At 29.6% G+C, this 25,519-nt stretch overlaps 2 protein-coding genes across 4 annotated transcripts in view; one reads left to right on the top strand and one right to left on the bottom strand.

Moving 5' to 3' along the window:
- The first annotated feature begins 824 nt into the window (after nt 1-824).
- Nucleotides 825-25,519, top strand: part of LOC142237561 (uncharacterized) — a 41,943-nt gene continuing 17,248 nt past the window's right edge. For 2 of the 3 annotated variants that reach the window (XM_075308923.1, XM_075308920.1), the window contains exons 1-2: nt 825-1,284; nt 18,387-19,106. In XM_075308923.1, coding sequence (XP_075165038.1) covers nt 18,668-19,106 — 439 coding nt within the window. In that variant the 5' untranslated portion in view covers nt 825-1,284; nt 18,387-18,667. Of the gene's footprint in view, nt 1,328-18,386; nt 19,107-25,519 lie in introns of all 3 variants that reach the window. The other variant, XM_075308921.1, reaches the window with a different exon arrangement.
- Nucleotides 7,536-25,519, bottom strand: part of LOC142237562 (ornithine decarboxylase 1-like) — a 47,539-nt gene continuing 29,555 nt past the window's right edge. The window contains exon 7 of the transcript XR_012722509.1: nt 7,536-7,936. The gene's annotated coding sequence lies outside the window, so the exon portion shown is untranslated. The remainder of the gene's footprint in view (nt 7,937-25,519) is intronic.

Here is a 25,519-nt window from a genome sequence, read left to right as displayed (position 1 = left end):
TCCAGTGAAATCACTTAGAGAAGCTTTTAAACCCTCAGAAATGTCACCAGCATTACTGAGGTGGGATAATCCAACGCTGAAAAACTTTTTGGTGTTCGGTCGTAGCATAAATCGAACCCACGACCTTGTGTATGCAAGGCGGGCATGCTAACCATTGCACCACGTTGGCTCCCAAATTTTATTTCTATTTTCTGTAAAACTAAAATTTTGACAAAATGTTCTGTAGAAATAAAATTTTGAGAAAAACTTTCTATAGAAATAAAATTTTAAGATAAACTTTTATAGAAATAAAATTTTAAAAAAACTTCGATAGAAATAAAATTTTCTATAGAAATAAAATTTTGACAAAATTTTCTATAGAAAAATAAAATTTTGAGAAAAATTTCCGTGGATATAAAATTTTGAGAAAATTTTCTAAAGAAATAAAATTTTGACAAAAATTTCTATAGAAATAAAGCTTTGAAATAAAAAGGTGGCAAATTTTAACCACTTTATGGTTTGTGATGTAAATTAATATTGTAGTAGCTGATAAGCCATATCTCTGGTATGTGCAAAAAAACTATTTATTCTGAAAAAAATCTGCCCACAAAATTGCATCTCAATGATTAACCATTGATTTCAAGTTGATATCACATCTGTTAAAAAGGTAAACAGAGCATAGACAAAATTAACAGAGATTATGGAGAGTAACATAATTCTCTTCATAGAGAAATGTTATTGAGATGATAAAGAGCTTTGCCAAAGCTTTACGCATTAGGAATCTCTTTTTCAGTTGTTTTTCCATGCAAACTGTTGGATGAATGAGTGAGGGTTATCTCTCAGTACGTTGTCAACGGTTGTACGCGCGTGTTGTAATTTCGAACTGCAGGAATACCAAGGAAAACTGGACAACAGAAGGAATTCGTTTTTTTTACAAAGGAAATAAATCCTTTTTTTACATAAGGGAGCAGTTGCTCGGGACAGAACAGAGAAGAATTTAATGGAGAAAATAAGTTTTTAAAATTCAAAAGAAGAAAAAAAAAATAATCTCGAAATCTTGAAGGCAGCCACTGGCAAAAGGAAAGTGTTTTTGGTGTTAAAGAAACACAAAAAAAAAAAAAAAACAAATTATAAATCAAAGAAAATATGAAGTAGTGAAAAAGGAAATAAATTATATAAAACGCATTTACCAGTGAATGAATCCTATCTCATTACTTCTATGTATCCATAAGCGAATACGAAGAATTTAAATAAAACAACGAAACTCGTAAACTTTTGGAAAATCGAAACGAAAATCTTAAACAGGTGAATGAAAGTGAAAAAATACAACAAAGTAAATTAAATCATGGTTAGTTAAGATCTAAAAGTTCATTATGTCTGTACACCAATACAAGAGGATTTTCCACACGCAGACACACACACAGCCACCCGCATTCTCTCCTCTTAAGAAAAGCATTAGGAAACCCTCCACATGTTAGAAATGTCCTATAAATAAAATCTAATAAAAAAAAGAAAAGTTGTTGCAAGTTTTTCTTTACCCCTACCACTCTGTCTCTACCTGTTCTCGAAGTTTATAAGCCTCGCCACCTCCAACCATTTTACCATGTTGTATAGAAGCAACACCATGTATATAATTAATGTCATTTGCATTTTCCCCTTACTTCAGAGAGTGAGGAGTGGAAGTTGAACAAAAAAAAAAACAGAAAATCCTCTATGAAATCATAGTTTTATTAGATTCAACAATTACTCTCTGGACAAACACAGCTGAGGAAAGAATAATGGCAAAAGCCTAAGGATAATAAAACATACACATACACACACACATAGCCACATACACACTCGATGACTTGCTGTTGCAAAAGTGTGCTAATAGTACATTCCTCTACATCCTTCTACGAGAGTGTTGAAAGTGAGAGGGAGAGACAACGGGATGGATTACTGGCATGGATCCTGCGGCTATGGGGGTGACTTTCCTATCGATTTTCCCGCCACATCATGTTATACATACACAAATCACAAAAACAGTTGGTCGACTGACGCGACAACACTCAGGACATATGCCGCAAGGGATGCCCTTCGTGGAAACCGTTTGATATTGTGGCAACAGTTGTGTGATTGAATTTCACATACAATGAAAAAATGCACGAAGAAATTAACAAATTAAATACAGACAGACAAAGTTAAACTGTTTTATGGGAAAATAAACTACTTTGGGTAAAAAAATTGAACTAAATTGTAGTTAGTTAGACATTTTTATACCCTCCACCATAGGATGGGGGTATATTAACTTTGTCATTCCGTTTGTAACACATCGACATATTGCTCTAAGACCCCATAAAGTATATATATTCTGGGTCGTGGTGAAATTCTGAATCGATCTGAGCATGTCCGTCCGTCTGTCTGTTGAAATCACGCTAATTTCCGAACGAAACAAGCTATTGACTTGAAACTTGGCACAAATAGTTGTTATTGATGTAGGTCGGATGGTATTGCAAATGGGCTATATCGGTCCACTTTTACGTATAGCCCCCATATAAACGGACCACCAAATTTGGCTTGCACATCTTCTAAGAGAAGCAAATTTCATCCGATCCGGCTGAAATTTGGTACATAATGTTAGTATATGCACGCTCACAAAAAATCGCTTCTGTAACATATACTCCCAAACATATTTTGCTTCAAGCATATATATTTTTGGGTATTGCCCAAACATTTATATGTTTCATCTCTTCCAATATATAATATATTTGAAAGCATATTGGTCTAAACAATATATGTTTGGGTAGTCTAAGTTCCAAACATTTTGTATTTTTGCATCCAAATTCAATAATGTTGTCTTCCAAAAAACAATATGTTATTATGTGAACATATAATATGTTTGGAAGCATTTTGCACCCAAAAATATTATATGCTTAAAAAAAATTCTCCCAAACAATATTGTGCTCAAAATTTTATTTATTTATTTATATATTTACAATCATAATGAATTATGAAAATAAACAGGTAATATAGATGCTAACAACATAGGTTTTCGACCTGAATGCTCAAAATTTTGTTTCTGCCCAATTGTATATTCCCCCACATCTTTCTCACTTCCACGACATTTTTTAGTTCTTAGCACCTTTTTCTGTAATACAAACATTGTAGAAGAAGTTATTCAATTTTATGATTTTTTTTATTTTAATTTTACCTTTTGCCGGACGGGGATTCGAACAGCGGACCACACAGTTTGTAAGGACCAAAGAAGTAGCTGATCAATTGACCAAGGAAAAATAAAATATTAATTTTGTAATAACAAGCAACAACCACCAACTTAATTCAATATCGCTCCCTGTTAAATAGCGCTCCAAGCTACTAAACACATATATGTTTATAGGCTATTTCTAAATTAATATATGTTTGCATCCAAGCATATTATATTTACAAACATTTTATGTCCCAAACATAATATGTTCTAACATATTAACATATATGTCCCAAACATGTTATGCTAGTTTATGAACATTATATGCTTGCACTCAAAAATATTGTGTTTAAAAATTTGAGTTCCAAACATATAATGTTTATAGCCAAACATATGAAAAACAGTCTTTTTCATCCGTGTGGTCTCTAACACCATGCAAAAATTGGTCCACATCGGTCTATAATTATATATAGCCGCCATATAAACCGATCCCCCGATTTGGCTTTCGAAGCCTCTAAGAGAAGCAAATTTCATCCGATCCGGCTGAAATTTGGTGCATGATGTTGGTATATGGTCTCTAACAACCATGATAAAATTGTTCCACATCGGTCCATAATTATATATTGCACTCATATAAACCGATCCTCGCACGGATGAAAAAGACTGTTTTTCATATGTTTGGCTATAAACATTATATGTTTGGAACACAAATTTTTAAACACAATATTTTTGAGTGCAAGCATATAATGTTCATAAACTAGCATAACATGTTTGGGACATATATGTTAATATGTTAGAACATATTATGTTTGGGACATAAAATGTTTTTAAATATAATATGCTTGGATGCAAACATATATTAATTTAGAAATAGCCTATAAACATATATGTGTTTAGTAGCTTGGAGCGCTATTTAACAGGGAGCGATATTGAATTTAGTTGGTGGTTGTTGCTTGTTATTACAAAATTAACATTTTATTTTTCCTTGGGCAATTGATCAGCTACTTCTTTGATCCTTACAAACTGTGTGGTCCGCTGTTCGAATCCCCGTCCGGCAAAAGGTAAAATTAAAATAAAAAAAATCATGCAATTGAATAATTTCTTCTACAATGTTTGTATTACAGAAAAAGGTGCTAAGAACTAAAAAATCTCGTGGAAGTGAGAAAGATGTGGGGGAATATACAATTTGGCAGAAACAAAATTTTGAGCATTCAGGTCGAAAACCTATGTTGTTAGCACCTATATTACCTGTTTATTTTCATAATTCATTATGATTGTAAATATATAAATAAATAAATAAAATTTTGAGCACAATATTGTTTGGGAGAATTTTTTTAAGCATATAATATTTTTGGGTGCAAAATGCTTCTAAACATATTATATGTTCACATAATAACATATTGTTTTTTGGAAGACAACATTATTGAATTTGGATGCAAAAATACAAAATGTGTGGAACTTAGACTACCCAAACATATATTGTTTAGACCAATATGCTTTCAAACATATTATATATTGGAAGAGATCAAACATATAAATGTTTGGGCAATACCCAAAAATGTATATGCTTGAAGCAAAATATGTTTGGGAGTATATGTTACAGAAGCGATTTTTTGTGAGCGTGCGGATTTGGCTTGCGGAGCCTCAAAGAGAAACAAATTTCATCCGATCCGGCTAGAATTTGGTGCATGATGTTGGTATTGGTCTATATCGGTCCATAATTATATATAGCCCCCATATAAACCGTTCTCCAGATTTGACCTCCGGAGCCTCTTGGAGGAGCAAAATTCATCCGATCCGGTTCAAATTTGGCACGTGGTGTTAGTATATGGCTGCTAACAACCATTCCAAAATTGGTCCATATCGGTCTATAGTTATATATAGCCGATCTCCAATCAAACAAAAATTGGTCCATATCGGTTCATAATCATGGTTGCCACTCGAGCCAAAAATAATCTACCAAAATTTTATTTCTATAGAAAATTTTGTCAAAATTTTGTTTCTATAGAAAATTTTGTCAAAATTTTATTTCTACAGAAAATTTTGTTAAAATTTTATTTTTATAGAAAATTTTGTCAAAATTTTATTTCTATAGAAAATTTTGTCACAATTTTATTTCTATAGAAAATTTTGTTAAAATTTTATTTTTATAAAAATTTTGTTAAAATTTCATTTCTATAGAAAATTTTGTCAAAACTTTATTTCTATAGATAATTTTGTCAAAATTTTATTTCCATAGATAATTTTGTCAAAATTTTATATCTATAGAAAATTTTGTCAAAATTTTATTTCTATAGAAAATTTTGTTAAAATTTTATTTCTATAGAAAATTTTGTCAAAATTTTATTTCTATAGAAAATTTTGTCAAAATTTTATATCAATAGAAAATTTTGTCAAAATTTTATTTCTATAGAAAATTGTGTCAAAATTTTGTTAAAATTTTATTTCTATAGAAAATTTTGTCAAAATTTTATTTCTATAGAAAATTGTGTCAAAATATTATTTCTATAGAAAATTTTGTCAAAATTTTATTTCTATAGAAAATTTTGTCCAAAATTTATTTCTATAGAAAATTGTGTTAAAATTTTATTTTTATAGAAAATTTTGTCAAAATTTTATTTCTATAGAAAATTTTGTCAAAATTTTATTCCTATAGACAATTTTGTCAAAATTTTATTCCTATAGACAATTTTGTCAAAATTTTATTTCTAAAGAAAATTTTGTAAAAATTTTATATCTATAGAAAATTTTGTCAAAATTGTATTTCTATAGAAAATTTTGTCAAAATTTTATATCTATAGAAAATTTTGTCAAAATTGTATTTCTATAGAAAATTTTGTCAAAATTTTATTTCTATAGAAAATTTTGTCAAAACTTTATTTCTATAGAAAATTGTGTTAAAATTTTATTTTTATAGAAAATTTTGTCAAAATTTTATTTCTATAGCAACTTTTGTCAAAATTTTATTCCTATAGACAATTTTGTCAAAATTTTATTTCTATAGAAAATTTTGTCAAAATTTTATTTCTATAGAAAATTTTGTCAAAATTTTATTTCTATAGAAAAATTTGTCAAAATTTTATTTCTATAGAAAATTTTGTCAAAATTTTATTTCTATAGAAAATTTTGTTAAGATTTTATTTCTATAAAAAATTTTGTTAAAATTTCATTTCTATAAAACATTTTGTCAAAATTTTATTTCTATAGACAATTTTGTCAAAATTTTATTTCTATAGAAAATTTTGTTAAAATTTCATTTCTATAGAAAATTTTGTCAAAACTGTATTTCTATAGAAAATTTTGTCAAAATTTTATTTCTATAGAAAATTTTGTCAAAATTTTATTTCTATAGAAAATTGTGTTAAAATTTAATTTCTATAGAAAATTTTGTCAAAATTGTATTTCTATAGAACATTTTGTCTCAATTTTATATCTATAGAAAGTTTTGTCAAAATTTTATTTTTATAGAAAATTTTGTTAAAATTTCATTTCTATAGAAAATTTTGTTAAAACTTTATTTCTATAGAAAATTTTGTCTAAATTTTATTTCTATAGAACATTTTGTCTAAATTTTATATCTATAGAAAATTTTGTCAATATTTTATATCTATAGAAAATTTTGTCAAAATTTTATTTCTATAGAAAATGTTGTCAAAATTTTATTTCTATAGAAATTTGTGTAAAACTGAATTATATACATATATAATCGGCAGTATTTAGAAGAAGTTTCTAAGCAATCCATGGTGGAGGGTACATAAGTTTCGGCCTGGGCGAACTTACTTGTTTTTAATTAACTTCGATGATTGATACAATAATTTCTGTGATTGAAGACATTTAAATTAAAAATTTGTTGGATCAATTAATTTCGTGAATGAACTCCAAAAAAATTGTTTTTAATGAAAAGGAGCAAAGTTTCCTTTTGTAATTTTGAGATTTCACTGTGCCTATTTTTTAGTAAATAGAATTTCATCCTCATTTATTATACTGGACAGATTTTGAGTAAATCTCCACAAAAATCTCCAAATTTGTGGAAATTCCCCACCAAAAACCCAAATTCCCAACTCAAAAATTTCGTTTCGTGATAAATATGGTAAAATACTATTTTCCCAGTGTCCAATAAAAAAAAAACGGCATCTTTAATGACAACCCTATAGATTATGAAGTTTACGCGCAACATCAGCAACAGAAATGTATCTGTTGCCGTACACTGTCATACGAACACACACACATACTTTCTTCCAAAAGTTTTCTGGCGGTTTCCTGCCTATTTGTGTCTGTGTTATTGTAGGTGAATGTTTCATATTTTATATGTTTGACGTTGCTGTTGTTTTTTTTTTGTTTGGTACGCAAAAGGATACACAGACATTGATGGTTTAAGGACTAAATTTTATGGCTTTCTAAAGTTAACAACTCACGAGACGTTGTTTCTTTATTTTTTTGACACTTGAGCTACATTCAATTTATTCATAAATAAAATAATAATAATCTAAAAATAAAAAAACCACCCCCTCACACTCCCTCGCACTCTTACATTGCTGGACGTCTTTGTATTTGACACTTGAACAATGAAAATAATGTGCTGGTTTGTATTCGACAATGAAAATAGAATTCCAAAGTAGGTATATGCCAATCGTAAACTAGTAGGGCTAGTAATAATTTATTATTTACCTGAAAATTTGCCGAATAATATAAATTGAAAGTCGTGGTCACTTTTTTTGTTTGGTTGATGATGAATAGTATTTCGTGACATTTGATATCGGTGGTATCCATGTCCTGTATGAAATTAGGAAAAAGTTACAAATTAATTATTAATGAAGTAGTATATGATATTTTTGTATTTTGGTTATATATCTCTCTTGTTTACCTAATGTAGCTATTTTAGTCTAAGATGGAAATGTACCAGGTTAGCTTTTTTGGTTTATGCTATATTCAATTCATAAAGCTATAAAACGTATTTCATCCATTAATTCCCAAGACACAGAAAATATCACCTAATTACATGGGTCAAATAACGTACGATAACACTACGCTCTAAGAAATATGGAATGAGTCTACTACCTAAATAATAAACTTTTAAAGCATTGCCCTCGATTCGCATTAATTTCTTAAAGCAAATAAACAACAAAACATAAAAATAAAATACATTGACATCACTGACGAAGTCATTGCTCTGTATAAAGGTGATGGTGGGTTATACGTATGCGTATTCTTGATGCCACTTTTCTTGAAAATTTTTCTTTAAGAGTTTTGTCGTGTCTGAGATTGAAACATGTTGCATGTTTCCATCGTGATTTCGATGGAAATTCTGGGTAATTGGATATAATATGAATTTATGACGCAGTTAAGAATTTTAACAACTTTTTTGTCACGAGTATTCAATTGAACGTAGAGGAAAATGCAAAGAAATATGTAAGGACAAAAATGACATATATAATATTCTTGACATATTTATTGGTTGGCTTGCATTTTATGCTTAGTAAATTAATTTAGATTAATATTTTTTAGGTAAAATTAAATTTAATATTTTACGAAACATTTTAAAGGGTGACAATTTTCTACCACATTTACAAAGATCTCATTTTGAAGTTTTTGATCAAAATTTTTTGGTTTGTCAAAATTTTACTTCTAAAGAAATTTTTTTTCGAAATTTTATTTCTATAGAAAATTTTGTCAAAATTTTATTTCTATAGAAAATTTTGTCAAAATTTTATTTGTATAGAAAATTTTATCAAAATTTTATTTCCATAGAAAATTATGTCAAAATTTTATTTTTCTAGAAAATTTTATCAAAATTTTAGTTCTATAGAAAATTTTGTAAAAATTTTATTTCTACAGAAAATTTTGTCAAAATTTTATGTCTATAGAAAATCTTCTCAAAATTTTATTTCTATAGAAAATGTTGTCAAAATTTTATATCTACGGAAAATTTTGTCAACAGTTTATTTCTATTATAGAAAATTTTGTCAAAATTTTATTTCTATAGAAAATTTTGTCAAAATTTTATTTCTATAGAAAATTTTATCAACATTTTATTTCTAAAGAAAATTTTGTCAAAATTTTATATCTACGGAAAATTTTCTAAAAATTTTATTTTTATAAAAAATTTTGTCAAAACTTTATTTCTATCGAAAATTCTGTTAGAATTTTTTTTCTATAGAATTTTCTTTCAAAATTTTATTTCTACAGAAAATTGTATCATAATTTTATTTTTATAGAAAATTTTGTCAAAATTTAGTTTCTATAGAAAATTTTGTCAAAATGTTATTTCTATAGAAAATTTTGTTAAAATTTTATTCTTAGCAAATTTTGTCAAAATTTTTTTCTATAGAAAATTTTGTCAAAATTTTATTCTATAGAAAATTTTGTCAAAATTTTATTACTTTAAAAAATTTATCAAAATTTTATATCTACGGAAAATTTTGTCAAAATTTTATGTCTATAGAAAATCTTCTCCAAATTTTATTTCTATAGAAAATTTTGTCAAAATTTTATTTTTATTGAAAATTTTCTCAAATGTTATTTCTATTTTATTTCTATTGAAAAATTGTTCAATATTTTATTTTTTAGAAAAATTTGTCAATATTTTATTTCTATAGAAAATTTTCTTAAAATTGTATTTCTATAGAAAATTTTGTCACAATTTTATTTCTATAGAAAAATTTTATCAACATTTTATTTATATAGAAAATTTTGTTAGAATTTTATTTCTACAGAAAATTTTATCAAAATTTTATTTTTATAGAAAATTTTCTCAAATTTTGTTTCTATAGAAAATTTTGTCAAAAATTTTATTTCTATCAAAAATTTTGTTAAAATTTTATTTCTATAGAAAATTTTGTCAAAATTTTATTTCTATAGAAAATTTTTCAAAATTTTATTTCTATAGAAAATTTTTCAAAATTTTGTTTCTATAGTAAATTTTGGAAAACTGTAAATTCTGTAGAAAATGTTGTCAAAATGTTATTTATATAGAAAACTTTTTTCCAACATTTTATTTCTATAGAAAATTTTGTCAAAAATTTATTTCTATAGAAAATTTTGTCAAAATTATATTTCTATAGAAAATTTTGTCGAAATGTTTTTTCTATAGAAAAATTTTGTCAAAATTTTATTTATATAGAAAATTTTGTTAGAATTTTATTTCTATAGATTGTTTTTTCAAAATTTTATTTCTACAGAAAATTTTATCAAAATTTTATTTTTATAGAAAATTTTCCCAAAATTTTGTTTCTATAGAAAAATTTGTCAAAATTTTATTTTTTTAGAAAATTTTGTCAATATTTTATTTCTATAGAAAATTTTGTCAAAATTTTATATCTACGGAAAACTTTCTAAAAATTTTATTTTTATAGAAAATTTTATCAAAATTTTATTTCTATAGAAAATGTTGTCAAAATTTTGTTTCTATAGAAAATGTTGTCCAAATATTATTTCTATAGAAAATTTTATCAAAATTTTATATCTACGGAAAATTTTGTCAAAATTTTATGTCTATAGAAAATTTTCTCGGAATTTTATTTCTATAGCAAATTTTGTCAAAATTTTTTTTCTATAGAAAATTTTATCAAAATTTTATTTCTATAGAATATTTTATCAAAATTTTATTTCTATAGAAAATTTTGTCCAAATATTATTTCTATAGAAAATTTTGTCAAAATTGTATTCCTATAGAAAATTTTGTCAACATTTTATTTCTATAGAAAATGTTATCAAAATTGTATTTCTATAGAAAATGTTATCAAAATTTCATTTCTATAGAAAATTTTGTCAAAATTTTATTTCTATAGAAAATTTTGTCAAAATTTTATTTCTGTAGAAAATGTTGTCCAAATATTATTTCTGTAGAAAATGTTGTCCAAATATTATTTCTATAGAATATTTTGTCAAAATTGTATTTCTATAGAAAATTTTGTCAAAATTTTATTTCTATGGAAAATTTTATCAACATTTTATTTCATTATTATTGTTTTTGATCTCAGCTTAAAACCATGCATTGACTAAACTACAAGTGTAGGTTAACCAACAGAGGAAAAATTTTCGATAGAAAATGGTGTCCAAATATTATTTCTATAGAAAATGTTATCAAAATTTCATTTCTATAGAAAATTTTATCAAAATTTTATTTCTATCGAAAATTTTGTCAAAATTTTATTTCTATAGAAAATTTTGTCAAGATTTTATTTCTATAGAAAATTTTGTTAAAATTTTATTTCCACAGAAAATTTTATCAAAATTTTATTTTTATAGAAAATTTTCTCAAAATATTGTTTCTATAGAAAATTTTGTCAAAATTTTATTTTTTTAGAAAATTTTGTCAAGATTTTATTTCTATAGAAAATTTTGTCAAAATTTTATTTATATAGAAAACTTTGTTACAATTTTATTTCTATAGAATTTTTTTCAAAATTTTATTTCTACAGAAAATTTTATCAAAATTTTATTTTTGTAGAAAATTTTGTCAAAATTTTGTTTCTATAGAAAATTTTGTAAAAATTTTATTTTTATAGAAAAATTTGTCAAAATTTCATTTCTATAGAACATTTTGTCATCATATGTTTTCTATAGCAAATGTTGTCCAAATATTATTTCTATAGAAAATTTTGTCAAAATTTTATTTTTATAGAAAATTTTGTCAAAAATTTATTTCTATAGAAAAATTTGTCAATATTTTATTTTTGTAGAAAAATTTGTCAATATTTTATTTCTATAGAAAATTTTATCAAAATTTTATTTCTATAGAAAATTGTGTCAAAATTTTATTTCTATAGAAAATTTTGTCAAAATTGTCAAAATTTTCTATAGAAAATTTTATCAAAATTTTATTTCTATAGACAATTTTGTCAAAATTGTATTTCTATAAAAAATTTTGTCAAAATTTTATTTCTATAGAAATTTTATAAAAATTTTATTTCTATAGAAAATTTTCTAAAAATTTTATTTCTATAGAAAATTTTCTAAAAATTTTATTTCTATAGAAAATTTTGTCAAAATTTTATTTCTATGGAAAATTTCATCAAAATTTTATTTCTATAGAAAATTTTGTCAACATTTTATTTTTTTAGAAAACGTTGTCAAGATTTAAATTCTATTGAAAATTTTCTAAAATTTTTACTTCTATAGAAAATTTTGTCAAAATTTTATTTCTATAGAAAATTTTGTCAAAATTTTATATCTACGGAAAATTTTCTAAAAATTTCTTTTTTATAGAAAATTTTCTCAAAAGTTATTTCTATGGAAAATTTTAATTCTATAGAAAATTTTGTCAAAATTTTATTTCTATAGAAAATTTTTTCAAAATTTTATTTCCATCGAAAATTTTGTCAAAATTTTATTCTATAGAACATTTTGTCAAAATTTTATTTCATTAGAAAATTTTATCAAAATATTATTTCTATTGAAAATTTTGTCAAAATTTTATTTCTATTTAAAATTTTTTCAAAATTTTATTTCTATAGAAAATTTTTGCCAATTTTTATTTCTCTAGCAAAATTTGACAAAATTTTATTTCTATAGAAAATTTAGTCAAAATTTTATTTCTATGGAAATTTTTCTCAACAGTTTATTTCTATAGGAAATTTTGTCCAAATTACTATTCTTGGTAGAATTCTAACAACTGTGGCAACCGTATATGTTAGCCTAAAGCCCTTCATAAAATAGTGTTTTTAATAAATTGCCATAAATCATACGCCTACCATTACCCCAATACTATAAAAGGTGAATGTATCACAGATATCGACCCTACATCCCCCTAAACATCATAGAAAATAATAAATACAACAAAACCAACAAAATTTAATTTATAAATATTTAATTCAGTTTAAAGTGAAGCAAAAAAAGCTCCAAACAGAATAATGCAACTTAACAAAAAAAAAAAAAACAACGAAAAACACAAACAATCTGACCCAACCATCCGACAACAATCACAGCACTATAAAACCACGGATCTCATCTTTATTGGGCCAATTTAAATTCAGGTTTTGTTCGTCGACATCGTGTACAATAAAGGCAGCATTACAAAAACAAAACACAAGTACACTCACACACACATAAAACGGGGAAAACGTGTGAGAAATACGTGAATGATGAATCTCAAACAACACCATAGTCGAGATATTCGTACATTTATTTTTCATTCTCATCTCATCTAAGTGTAATACATTATCCGCACCATCAGTAATCAACATTATCGTCGTCGTCATCGTCGTCATCATCATCACAATCCCCCATAGTATCACAAAAAAAATCAAAAATTCTCTGCCCGTCTCTCGTCTCTGGTATTTATTTATGAGACTCTCTAACTTTTTGTTGGTTTGCTGAACATTGTTTTTTTAGGGAAATAATAAATTAGGACGAAAATTTAGCAACAAGATAAACCATTTGAAATCTTTGAAAGTGTTTCCAAGAAAAAAAGTAAGAATGGAGTTAAGGACTAGCCAAAGTTTATATGAATTTCTCCATGGATTTAAATCGTGAGAAAATCTTTAATGACTTAAAGAGAGGACACGCCAAAACTCTCAAACATTTCTATGTGAGAGGCCGAATATAAGCCACAGTTCAATTGGCTTATAGAAAAAATCCTTTCTTTTACATACCAAACATTTCGACTATCCCCTATTAAGATTACAGGGTGGCTGATAGGTAATGCAATCAACTTCAGATTACTCGTCGCAAATTCAATAGATTTATTCCAGTGACAATTCATTGTATTATTTTCAAGCTTAAAAAAGTATTTTGATTCAGAAATAAAGTTATTTGTGATGGCATTCAAATGTGATATTGTGATTGCATTATATATTCAGCTGGAAAACGTCAAATGACTATCGTTAGAGCCCTCCAGCGTTAGATTGGGTAGAGTGGCAGCTCGTAATTTTAGACTCATTTAGACTATTCAGTCCATAGTTATGCCACAGTGGTTTCAAAAAATTTGGAGTTTAGGCTAAACCGTTTTCATCGTGGGATCAAACCGAATGCCAAATATTATTGGAAAATTGTCCTAAAGACAGTATTGAATCCCTCCGTAGATATATCGGCCCCAGACCATGGACATTGTAAACAGCACTCACCATTATCGCACTCTGCACGTATTAAACAAGATTTAAAAAGGAGATTTCTCGCTTCAACTCTACTGCACAATGGTCAACTTGGACCATGTTAGAGAGGAAACTTGGGACTTGGGGATCTAGGTAAGGTTAGATTGAAGAGGGGATTCAGGTTGCCTTGTCTTTTGTCAAAACTTTATTTTATTTCTATCGAAAATTCAGCCAAAATTTTATTTCTATAGAAAATTTAGTCAAAATTTTATTTCTATAGAAAATTTAGTCAACATTTTATTTCTGTAGAAAATTTTGTCAAAATTTAATTTCCATAGAATTTTTTTTCAAAATTTTACTTCTATAGAATATTTTTTCAAAATGTTATTCCTTAGAAAATTGAGTCAAAATTTCATTTCTATAAAAAAATTTTGTCAAAATTGTATTTCTATAGAAAAATTAGTCAAAATTTTAATTCTATAGAAAATTTTCAAAATTTCAAATTTTATTTCTATAGAAAACTTAGTCAACATTTTATTTTTATAGAAAACTTAATCAACATTTTATTTCTATAGAAAATTTTGTCAAAATTTTATTTCTATGGAAAATGTATACACAATTTTATTTCTATAGAAAATTTAATAAAAATTTTATTTCTGTGGAAATTTAAGTCAAAATTTAATATCTCTAGAAAATGTTGTCAACATTTTATTTCCATAGAAAATTTTGTCAACATTTTATTTCTATAGAATATTTTATCAAAATTTCATTCCTATAGAAAATTTAGTCAAATTTTCATTTCTATAAAAAAATTGTGTCAAAATTTTATTTCTATAGAAAGATTAGTGAAAATTTTAATTCTATAGAAAATTTTCGGCATAAACCGGCTATCATACAAAACCTTTTTTCGAGAGGTTCAAGTGTGGTTCATTGTTGGGTTTAATGAATTGCCTGAATTTATTCTGATAATTGGTTGATAGTTGTGCTGCAAGTAGAGGCTGCTGATGAGGAATGTGGTAATTCCGAAACGTGCGTCCATCCAACCATCTTGCAGTCTATAGGGCTTTGCCCAAATAAATTTGACAAACATTCTTTTCCTCTGTTAGTTAAGCTACTCTTGTAGTTTAGTCAATGTATGGTTTTACGCTGCAATAAAAAAACAACAACAATTTTCAAAATTTTAAATTTTATTTCTATAGAAAACTTAGTCAAAATTTTATTTTTATAGAAAATTCTGTCAAAATTTTATTTCTGTGGAAATTTTTTGCACAATTTATTTCTATGGAAAATAGTTGCACAATTTTATTTCTATCGAAAATTTAGACAAAATTTTATTTCTATAGAAAATTTAGTCAAAATTTTATTTCTGTGGAAAATTTAGCCAAAATTTTATTTCTGTAGAAAATGTTGTCAAAGTTTTATTTCCATAGAAAATTTTGTCAACATTTTACTTCTATAGAATATTTTGTCAAAATTTTATTCCTATAGAAAATTTAGTCAAATTTTCATTTCTATGGATAAAAATAGAATATATTTTTGTATAAAATATAGAAATAAAATTATGTCAACATTTTATTTTTATAGAAAATTTTGTCAAAATTTTATTTCTATTTTCAAAACTTTATTTCATTATTTTATTTCTATCGAAAATTTAGTCAATATTTTATTTCCGTAGAAAATGTTGTCAAAATTTTATTTCCATAGAAAATTTTGTCAACATTTTACTTCTATAGAATATTTTGTCAAAATTTTATTCCTATAGAAAATTTAGTCAAAATTTTATTTCTTTGGAAAATTTTGTCAAAATTTTATTTCTATAGAAAATGTTCTCAATATTTTATTTCTAGAAAAAACTTTATCAAAATTTTTAATTCTATAGAACATTTTCTCAATATTTTATTTCTGGAGAAAATTTTGTCAAAATTTCATTTTTATAGAAAATTTTGTCAAAATTTTATTTCTGGATAAAAAAATAGAAATTATTTCTGTATATAATATAGAAATAAAATGATGTCAAAATTTTATTTCTATGGAAATTTTTCTCAAAATTTTATATCTATAGAAAATTTTGTCAAAATTTTATTTCTATAGGAAATTTGTCAAAATTTTATTTTTATAGAAAATTTTGTCAAAATTTTATTTCTATATAAAATTTTGTCAAAATTTTATTTCTATATAATATTTTGCCAAAATTTTATTTAGAACATATCGTCAACATTTTATTTCTACAGAAAATTTTGTCAAAATTTTATTTTTATAGAAAATTTTGTCAACATTTTATTTATATAGAAAATTTCAACATTTTATTTCTATAGAAAATTTTGTCAAAATTTCATTTCTATCGAAAATTTAGTCAAAATTTAATTTCCGGATAAAAAAATATAGAAATAAAATTATGTCAAAATTTTATTTCTATCGAAAATTTAGAAAATTTTGTCAAAATTTTACTTCTATAGAATATTTTGTCAAAATTTTATTCCTATATAAAAATGTAGTCAACATTTTATTTCTAAAGAAAATCTTGTCAAAATTTTATTTCTATAGAAAATTTAGCCAAATTTAAATTCTATAGAAAATTTTCTCAATATTTTATTTCTAAAAAAAAATTTTATTTCTATAGAAAATTCTGTAAAAATTTTATTTCTATAGAAAATTTTGTCAAAATTTCATTTCTATATAAAATTTAGTCAAAATTTTATTTCTATAGAAAATTTAGCCAAATTTAAATTCTATAGAAAATTTTCTCAATATTTTATTTCTATAGAATATTTTGTCAAAATTTTATTTCTATAGAAAATTTAGCCAAATTTAAATTCTATGGAAAATTTTCTCAATATTTTATTTCCAGAGTAAATTTTATCAAAATTTTATTTCTATAGAAAATTTTGTCAAAATTTTATTCCTATAGAATATTTTGTCAAAATTTTATTTCTATAGAAAATTTAGCCAAATTTAAATTCTATAGAAAATTTTCTCAATATTTTATTTCTAGAGAAAATTTTATCAACATTTTATTCCTATAGAAAATTTTGTCAAAATTTTATTTCTATAGAAATTTTTTTCAAAATTTTATTTCTATAGAAAATTTAGTCAAAATTTTATTTCTGGATAAAAAATAGAAATTATTTCTGTATAAAACATAGAATTAATATTATGTCAAAATTTTATTTCTATAGAAAATTTTCTCAAAATTTTAGATCTATAGAAAATTTTGTCAAAATTTTATTTCTATTTTGTCAACATTTTATTTCTATAGAAAATTTAGTCAAAATTTTATTTCTGGATAAAAAATAGAAATTATTTCTGTATAAAATATAGAATTAAAATTATGCCAAAATTTTATTTCTATAGAAAATTTTCTCAAAATTTTAGATCTATAGAAAATTTTATTTCTATTTTGTCAAAATTTTATTTCTATAGGAAATTTGTCAAAATTTTATTTTTATAGAAAATTTTGTCACAATTTAATTTTTATAGAAAATTTTGACAATATTTTATTTATATATAGAAAATTTAAGTACCTCTTTGTTAGAGAGGAATATTTTGCAAAATCTACCAAAACATCAAGAATTCTACCAAACCAGTCTGGGACAACTTCTTAGGGACCTGTTTTATTTTAAGCGTTCGAATTGCAAACAGATTTTAATACCAAGACTGTTTAGAAATCAATCAATAGAGTATGTGAAAATTTGAAAATTTCGAAAAAAAACTAGAGCACCTGTACCACCTGGACCTATCACAGGAGGTCCGTCGGTGGCAATTTGCACCAATTTCCGCTAGGGATATCAGCCACAATGTATATTCTTGGATAAGGAAACAAACAAACGGAAAAAATTAAACAGATTTTTTAATTATTATTAAGAGATATTTAAGACCACTAATTTAGGGAATTATGCTATGGGAAATTTAATAAATTTCTTTTAAAATTTATGGAATTACGTGTATGCCATTGGAATTGAATATGCCAAATAAAAATAAAAATTATTAAATTTTGCGATAATAAAACCACCACACGTGGCACGTATTTAATAATTTCCTATTTTTTATTTAATTTTTTGTTTGTGTTTTCAAAAACGCCCAGTCACTTTATTTTTATATATACCCCTAATAGAGAGTTTATGAGTAAATTTAATTAATTATTTTTATACATACGATTACTTACCTTTTTCTCTTTCACTTGTTTTCACCCTCAGGTCAGTCAGTCAACGGCCATTTAACACAATTGGAAATCTACAAAACCATCTAAATTAAATAAATCGACAAAGAGAGAAACATCCCAGAGAGGAGATCCTAATCCCAATAAGAGCTGAGTAGAAAGTTGGAATAAAAGGTGTGAGATTGGATTAGCGCATAAATAGAGAAAAGAAAGGGAGGAGAGTGGATCGCACAACACAACGCATTTCCTCAGTATCAACATCATCATCATCATCATCGAACACCTAAAGCTTTCACCTTTGTCACCATCATCATCATCATGGGTTTAGTTGACAAAATGCCATCAAACAGTGCAGAGCATGTCATACGATCTACATCGGTATCTCAATCCATGACAGCCAAAGCCATCGTAGTATTGTATTTATCCTCTATCGTACTCTTATGCTGGCAACCAGTGGCTGCTCAATCGAATCAAGCTCAACAACAAGTCTGTCCCGAGCAAAGTGAAATATCTCCCTGTGTGTGTACGGTAAAGAAGAATGGTTTGGATATTCTATGCGAGACAACGGATTTGAGTCACATCACCAAATCGATGAGCACTCTAAAGGGCAAAAGTCCCATTATTTTCTATTTGAAGCTACGTCATAATAATTTGCCAAAATTACAAGGTTTCCTTTTTTTGGCATTGGATATACGTCATTTAACCATTCACAATAGTAGTTTAGCGGCCATCGAGGAGAATTCTCTCAGCTCTTTGGGTGAGTATGATTAGCAGCGTAAGATAAATTTATTTGAGAGCAGTTGTTGTTGTTGTTCGATTTGTAGTAGATATGGAGAAAAGTCTGAATGTAATTTCGTGACTCAATGAGCCACAGTAATTTTTTTGAGAGAATTGGGAAGATTATTGTGAATCATGTGATTTTTTTAAAGTGTCCAGCAAAGATAGGGAGGAAATCTGCTGAGCAAGAGCATTGGTGCCAAGTCATTATTCTCGTATGCTTGAGAATAATGACTTATCATTACAGGTCTGTTTCGATTACCATACGACAGATTTTCATGAGTAAGTTCATATTCTTGTTAATACTGCAGAGAAGTACATTCCCCATACAGTAATAGAAAAAAATACGTTCTGAAATCGTGCACGGACGGTAACAAAATGAAACGCAACCATTTAGTCGAGGTTCGAGTCACGGTAGCGGATGTTTTTATTTATAAATTAGTAACCAATACGCATGGTTTCATTTTATCGTTGTCAGATTGACACCATTTGCTCTCCGTTTGACACCACATATGTGTACTACCGTAGCTATCGTTTGCTATTCCGCCAGAATTCCCATGATTCTACTGATCATTACCTCAATCTCCTTCTGTGATTTTTTGTTCTCATTCTGAGTCATCAGAGGATTATCTCCGACTTCTAACACTCCTTCATGTGCGCTGAGTGTCATTCTTTCAGCTCACCAACCTAGGTTAGCTTAGGTTAGGTGGCAGCCCGATGAATGAGGCTCACTTAGACTATTCAGCCCATTGTGATACCACATTGGTGAACTTCTCTCTTATCACTGAATGCTGCCCGATTCCATGTTAAGCTCAATGGCAAGGGACCTCCTTTGTATAGCCGAGTCCGGACGGCATTCCACATTCCAGTGAAACCACTTAGAGAAGCTTTGAAACCCTCAGAAATGTCACCAGCATTCCTGAGGTGGGATAATCCACCGCTGAAAAACTTTTTGGTGTTCGGTCGTAGCAGAAATCGAACCCACGACCTTGTGTATGCAAGGCGGACATGCTAACCAGTGAAACCACTTAGAGAAGCTTTGAAACCCTCAGAAATGTCACCAGCATTACTGAGGTGGGATAATCCACCGCTGAAAAACTTTTTGGTGTTCGGTCGTAGCAGGAATCGAACCCACGACCTTGTGTATGCAAGGCGGGCATGCTAACCATTGCACCACGGTGGCTCCCACACACAGTTAATTCTTGCTAATATTGCCGTTAAGTACATTCCCCGTACACTAATAGAAAAATTTACGTTCCAAAATTGTGAATGGACGGTAACAAAATGAAACGGAACCGTTCAGAAAAATCAAAACGGAATGATCACGGTTTCGTCCACGGGCATTCACGATTTCATGAACAGCTTTCGTTTCTCTTTGGCGATGAGAAGTCTTAAAATATTCGTTAGATATTCTTATGGCAACTCCGTCGGTGGTGCAATGCGATAAAGTTAGCACGTATGGTGAAGGCAATCCAGGTTCGAGTCACGGTAGCGGATTTATTTTTATTTGTTTGTTTATAAATGCGTAACCATTACGCATGATTTCATTTCATCGTCGTCGGATTGACTCCGTTGGCTCACCATTTGACCCATATTCACTTTCATGAACGGATCGTTTTGAAATGAGCTCGCCATTCATGATTTTTTCTATGGGCGTAGGACATGCCCTTGCGCATATACCATAGGCGTAGGTTACTTTGAAAAGTGGATTCTACAGACTTGATGTGAGCTCTAAGACTCACTTTCCGCTATGTGTCTAGTTTAGGATCTCGGACTCTGCGAGTTTTTCCCATCCTTTCCTTCGTCTCTGTTGCCTAGAACTAGACTCAGATTTTGTGTAATATCATTGCAGTGGGAATGCTTTAAAGTATCGTAGCCCTTTCGGTACCGACTACCGCATATCTCGTTTGTTATTCCGCTAGAATTCTCATGATTCTACTGATCGTCGCCTTATTCTCTTTCGGTAATTTTTTGGTATTGTTGTCATTCTGATTCCTCGAAAGATTATCTTCAACTTCAGACACTCCTTAATGTGCGCAGAGTGTCATTCTTTCAGCTCTGCCACCTAGGACTCTATGGACCTGGCGTTCTCTTTATTAAGCTCCTGGATTCCACTTAGGTTAGGTTAGGTGGCAGCACGATGTATCAGGCTCACTTAGACTATTCAGTCCATTGTGATACCACATTGGTGAAATGGTCTCTTATCACTGAGTGCTGACAAGGGACCTTCTTTTTATAGCAGAGTCCGAACGGCGTTCCACATTTCAGTGCAACCACTTAGAGAAGCTTTAAAACCCTCAGAAATGTCACCAGCATTACTGAGGTGGGATAATCCACCGCTGAAAACCTTTTTGGTGTTCGGTCGAAGCAGGAAGGGAACCTACGACCTTGTGTATGCAAGGCGGGCATGTTAACCATTGCACCACGGTGGCTCCCTGCATTCCACTTAATCTCTTTCGGTGGTTTTCTGGGCTGGTCCTCATTCTGATTCCCCAGAGGATTATTTCCGAATCCAGACACTCCAATATGTGCGCTGAGTTTCACGCTGAAATAAAGGGTGATACGGTCAAAATTTGGTCAATATAAACTTGACGTATTTCTTTCAATTTTGCATTTAAAAAACCTGAACACCCCTCATTTTGAAGGTGTGTGTGTAGAATGATGCTCCTATTTTGATTTTGGAATTCACTCTTCAGTTGTCAAAATGCCGTCCAAGCAAGAAGAGCAGCGTATCAAAATTTTGCTCGCGCATCGCGAAAATCCGAGCTACTCGCACGCAAAGCTGGCAAAATCGATAAAAGTTGCCAAATCAACCGTTACAAATGTAATTAAAGTGTTTGGGGAAATATCTGGTTTGGCAAACCATCTGTACCTGTGGCTTGAAAAGCAGCATTTTCATAGCTTCCGGGACTGTCAACCAAGAAATTTACGTGAAAGAGTGTTTGAATAAACGTCTGCTGCCTTTCCTGAAGAAACACGGTTGTTCCGTACTGTTTTGGCCGGATTTGGCATCTTGCCATTACGGTAAAAAGGCCATGGAGTGGTACGCCGCCAACAACGTGCAGGTGGTTCCCAAGGACAAGAACCCTCCCAACACGCCAGAGCTCCGCCCAATTGAGAAATACTGCGCTATTGTCAAGCGGAACCTTAAGAAGACCAAAAGAACTGCTAAGGACGAGCAGCAGTTCAAGGCAAACTGGCTTTCTGCGGCGAAGAAGGTGGACAAGGTGGCTGTACAAAATCTGATGGCAGGTGTCAAGCGTGAGGCTCGGTCATTCGGATTTGGAAAAGCGAAAGCCTAACTGAATATTTTTCCTGAATTTTATACTAATTGAACTTGAAAAAGAAATTTAATTTGATTTTTTAAATAAACGATTTCACCGATTTACACGCGTTTTCCCTTGACCAAATTTTGACCGTATCACCCTTTAATCAGCGACCTGGGACTTTTTGGACCTGGCATTCTCTTTATTTACCTCCTGTATTCCCCTTGCTTTTAACGCCGGAATGTCGACATTTTCTTTTGCTCTTATTCTGGTGCACTGGGCAGGGTTTCCTTGGGTATCCAACCGTCTGTTGTTGTTTAATATCATCTCCCACTTTTACCTGTAAGATGCTGTAATGGTGCGCCTTCTTCCAGTCTCGGGTAGACTCAATTCCCTTAATTCAAATGATCATAGTGTCGTCCATATGTGTCCAGTGCCCATTCCTTCGGCTCAACGTCTTTGGACTCTTTGAAACTGGTATTCTCTATGTTTGCCTACTGTATTCCACTGGTTTTTAACGCCGAAATGTCGACATTTCCTTTTGTTCTTATTCTGATACAATACGCAGGGTTTCCTAGGGTATCAGTGTCGATTCCTTCGGCTCAACGTCCTTGGACTCTTTGGACCTGGTATTCTCTATGTTTGCCTACTGTATTCCACTGGTTGTTAACGCCGAAATGTCGAAATTTTCTTTTGTTCTTATTCTGGTGCAATACGCAGGGTTTCCTAGGGTATCCAGCAATTTGTTATTGGCATCTCCCACTTTTACCTGCAATGTGCTCTAATGGTCCGTCTTCTTCCAGCCTCGGTCTCTTGATTCAAGTGATCATAGTTTTAATTTCTTTCGGGGTTTCCTGACGCGTTCTAACTCCCCAGAGGATCAATTACGTCTTCAGACATTCGTACATATGCGTCGTAAGCTCATTCCTTCGGTTTAACCTTCTGTCTCTTTTCGTAAGAATTCTCATCATTCTACTGATCATAGTTTTAATTTCTTTCGATGGTTTTCTGACGATTTGCACGTTCTGGTTCATCAGAGGGTTATTACCGACTTCAGACACCGAGTGTCCATTCCTTCAGTTCAGCCGCCTTGGGCTCTTTGGACATGGCCTCATGTATTCCACTGTGATTTAACGCCGAAATATCACATTTTCGTTTGGTCTTATTCTGGTTGCCTAGTGGTATTGAACAATCTGTTATTGTTTAATAGAATCTCCCACTTTTACCTGCAAGATGCTCGAATTGTCCGTCATGTTCCAGTCTCGTTCCGTGAGAATTGTCTTAATCCCTTTTGATGGGTTTCGGGTCTTTTCCCTCATTCTGATTACATCCTGTTTCCCACTGGTTTGAAGGCCAGAGTATTCCCCTTTTTGTTCCCTCTTATTCCGGTGTGGATACCAGGTTTTCCTGGTATCCAATAGTCTTCTATGCTATAATACCCACTATTACCCGTAATAGACCCTAAGTATCTGTCCCGTAATAGGGTCCTTTTTCCTGTCTCGCTCCGCAAGAATTCTCCTGCGGAACCTTAATCTTTTTCATTCGTTTTCTCTCATATCCTCGTTTTAGTTACCTATAGTGTTATTTCCGACTTCAGACTCCTTCCGTCTCCTACTTATGTGCCCACTCATTAAGCTCCAATGGACTCTATGGACCTGTCATTCTCCATGTCGACCCTCTATATCCCACTGTCTTTTAACACCGCTGTGTTATTTTTTTGTGTTGGATTTTTCTTTTCCTCTAATTCCGGTATGATTTTCTCGGATATCCAACCGACTATTATCTGATTATCCACAGTGTTATTTCCGAATTCCGAATCTACTACATCTGTGCCCAGTGACCATTCCTTCAGCTCAGCCCACTTGGACTTGGCGTTCTCTATATCTACATATCTCCTCCATCCCACTGACGATTGCTGTCAGAATGCTGCCTTTTTCAGGGTAGAGGAAACTCTGGTATCCAACCGTTATTGTATAATAATATCGCCCACCCTCAATTGAATTAATGATCCGTCTTGTTACAGTCTCGTTCTGTGACGATTATAATGCTCATACCCTTAATCTCTTTCGGTGGGTTTCTACCCTTTTCCTACTGCCGATACTCCTACATATTTCCTAAGTGCCCTTGGACTTTATTGGCCTGGCTATATATACCCCCTGTATCGCACTGTCTTTAAACGCCGGAGTGTTGGCGTTTTCGTTTCCTTTTATCCTGGTCTCTTTCCGCAATATACTTTAATGGTCCGTGTTGTTCCAGCTTCTTTCAACTCCATATAAGACCCACAATGGGTCATCTTTGGGTCTTGTTATAGCTATGCAGCTGGGAAATGATAGCGATGCAGCTGGATGCAGCTGATAGCGATGCAGCTAGCTAAAGACCTTATTATCCTATCCTCTGCAAACTTATCGGCCTGCGGGTCTTAGGAAGCGCATAAATCTCCTTTCCCGACTCGGTTAGCCACCGACTACTCTTCCCGTAGAAAGATGACTACTCTTCCCGTAGAAAAATGTCATACTTAACAGTCTGTAAGTCTTCGGAAACTCTCCCAAAACTCTCCTTTCCAGGTTAGGGAATGAATGATACCCTTGCTTCATGTCAAGCTTAGGGGAATATGCAAGACATGAGTGATCCAGAATGAGTCATCTACCTCAAACCGACATACATAAGATTAGTTGGCGATGAAACATGGATAGCTAGGATTGTACAGATGGGATCCTTTCATGGCCCACGCCGACCGGAAATGATATCTATCAACAGTATCACGTTATCCTCTATTAACTCCGCTTTGCGTTGCGTATGGTCTGCCATTGCCTGGGGTTAGATATAGGTATCAACCCTTTAGCCTGGCGTGAATCTTCTAAAGGTGAATCCTCTCCCGCTAAAATATCTCGCTTAAACTTCCTATATTCAGTTTACACCTTATTAGTCTTCCAAACTGAATTTTCGTGGAGTTTGACTTCGTTCGGAAATCTTTTGGTCCTGGTACTGGTCCAGATACCCATATGAGGGCTTATCTAAGCCACTCCACTTCTGTACTTCATCCATCACAGCAGAATATGAAGGCTCCGATTCTGTACTTCTTCCCTCAGAGCAAAGTACGAAGCTACCGATTGCGTATAGGTCTCAA

This window comes from Haematobia irritans, chromosome 5 (genome assembly GCF_050003625.1).
Source record: "Haematobia irritans isolate KBUSLIRL chromosome 5, ASM5000362v1, whole genome shotgun sequence".
Classification (NCBI taxonomy): Eukaryota; Metazoa; Arthropoda; class Insecta; order Diptera; family Muscidae; genus Haematobia; species Haematobia irritans.
This window is presented reverse-complemented; position numbering and strand designations above follow the sequence as displayed.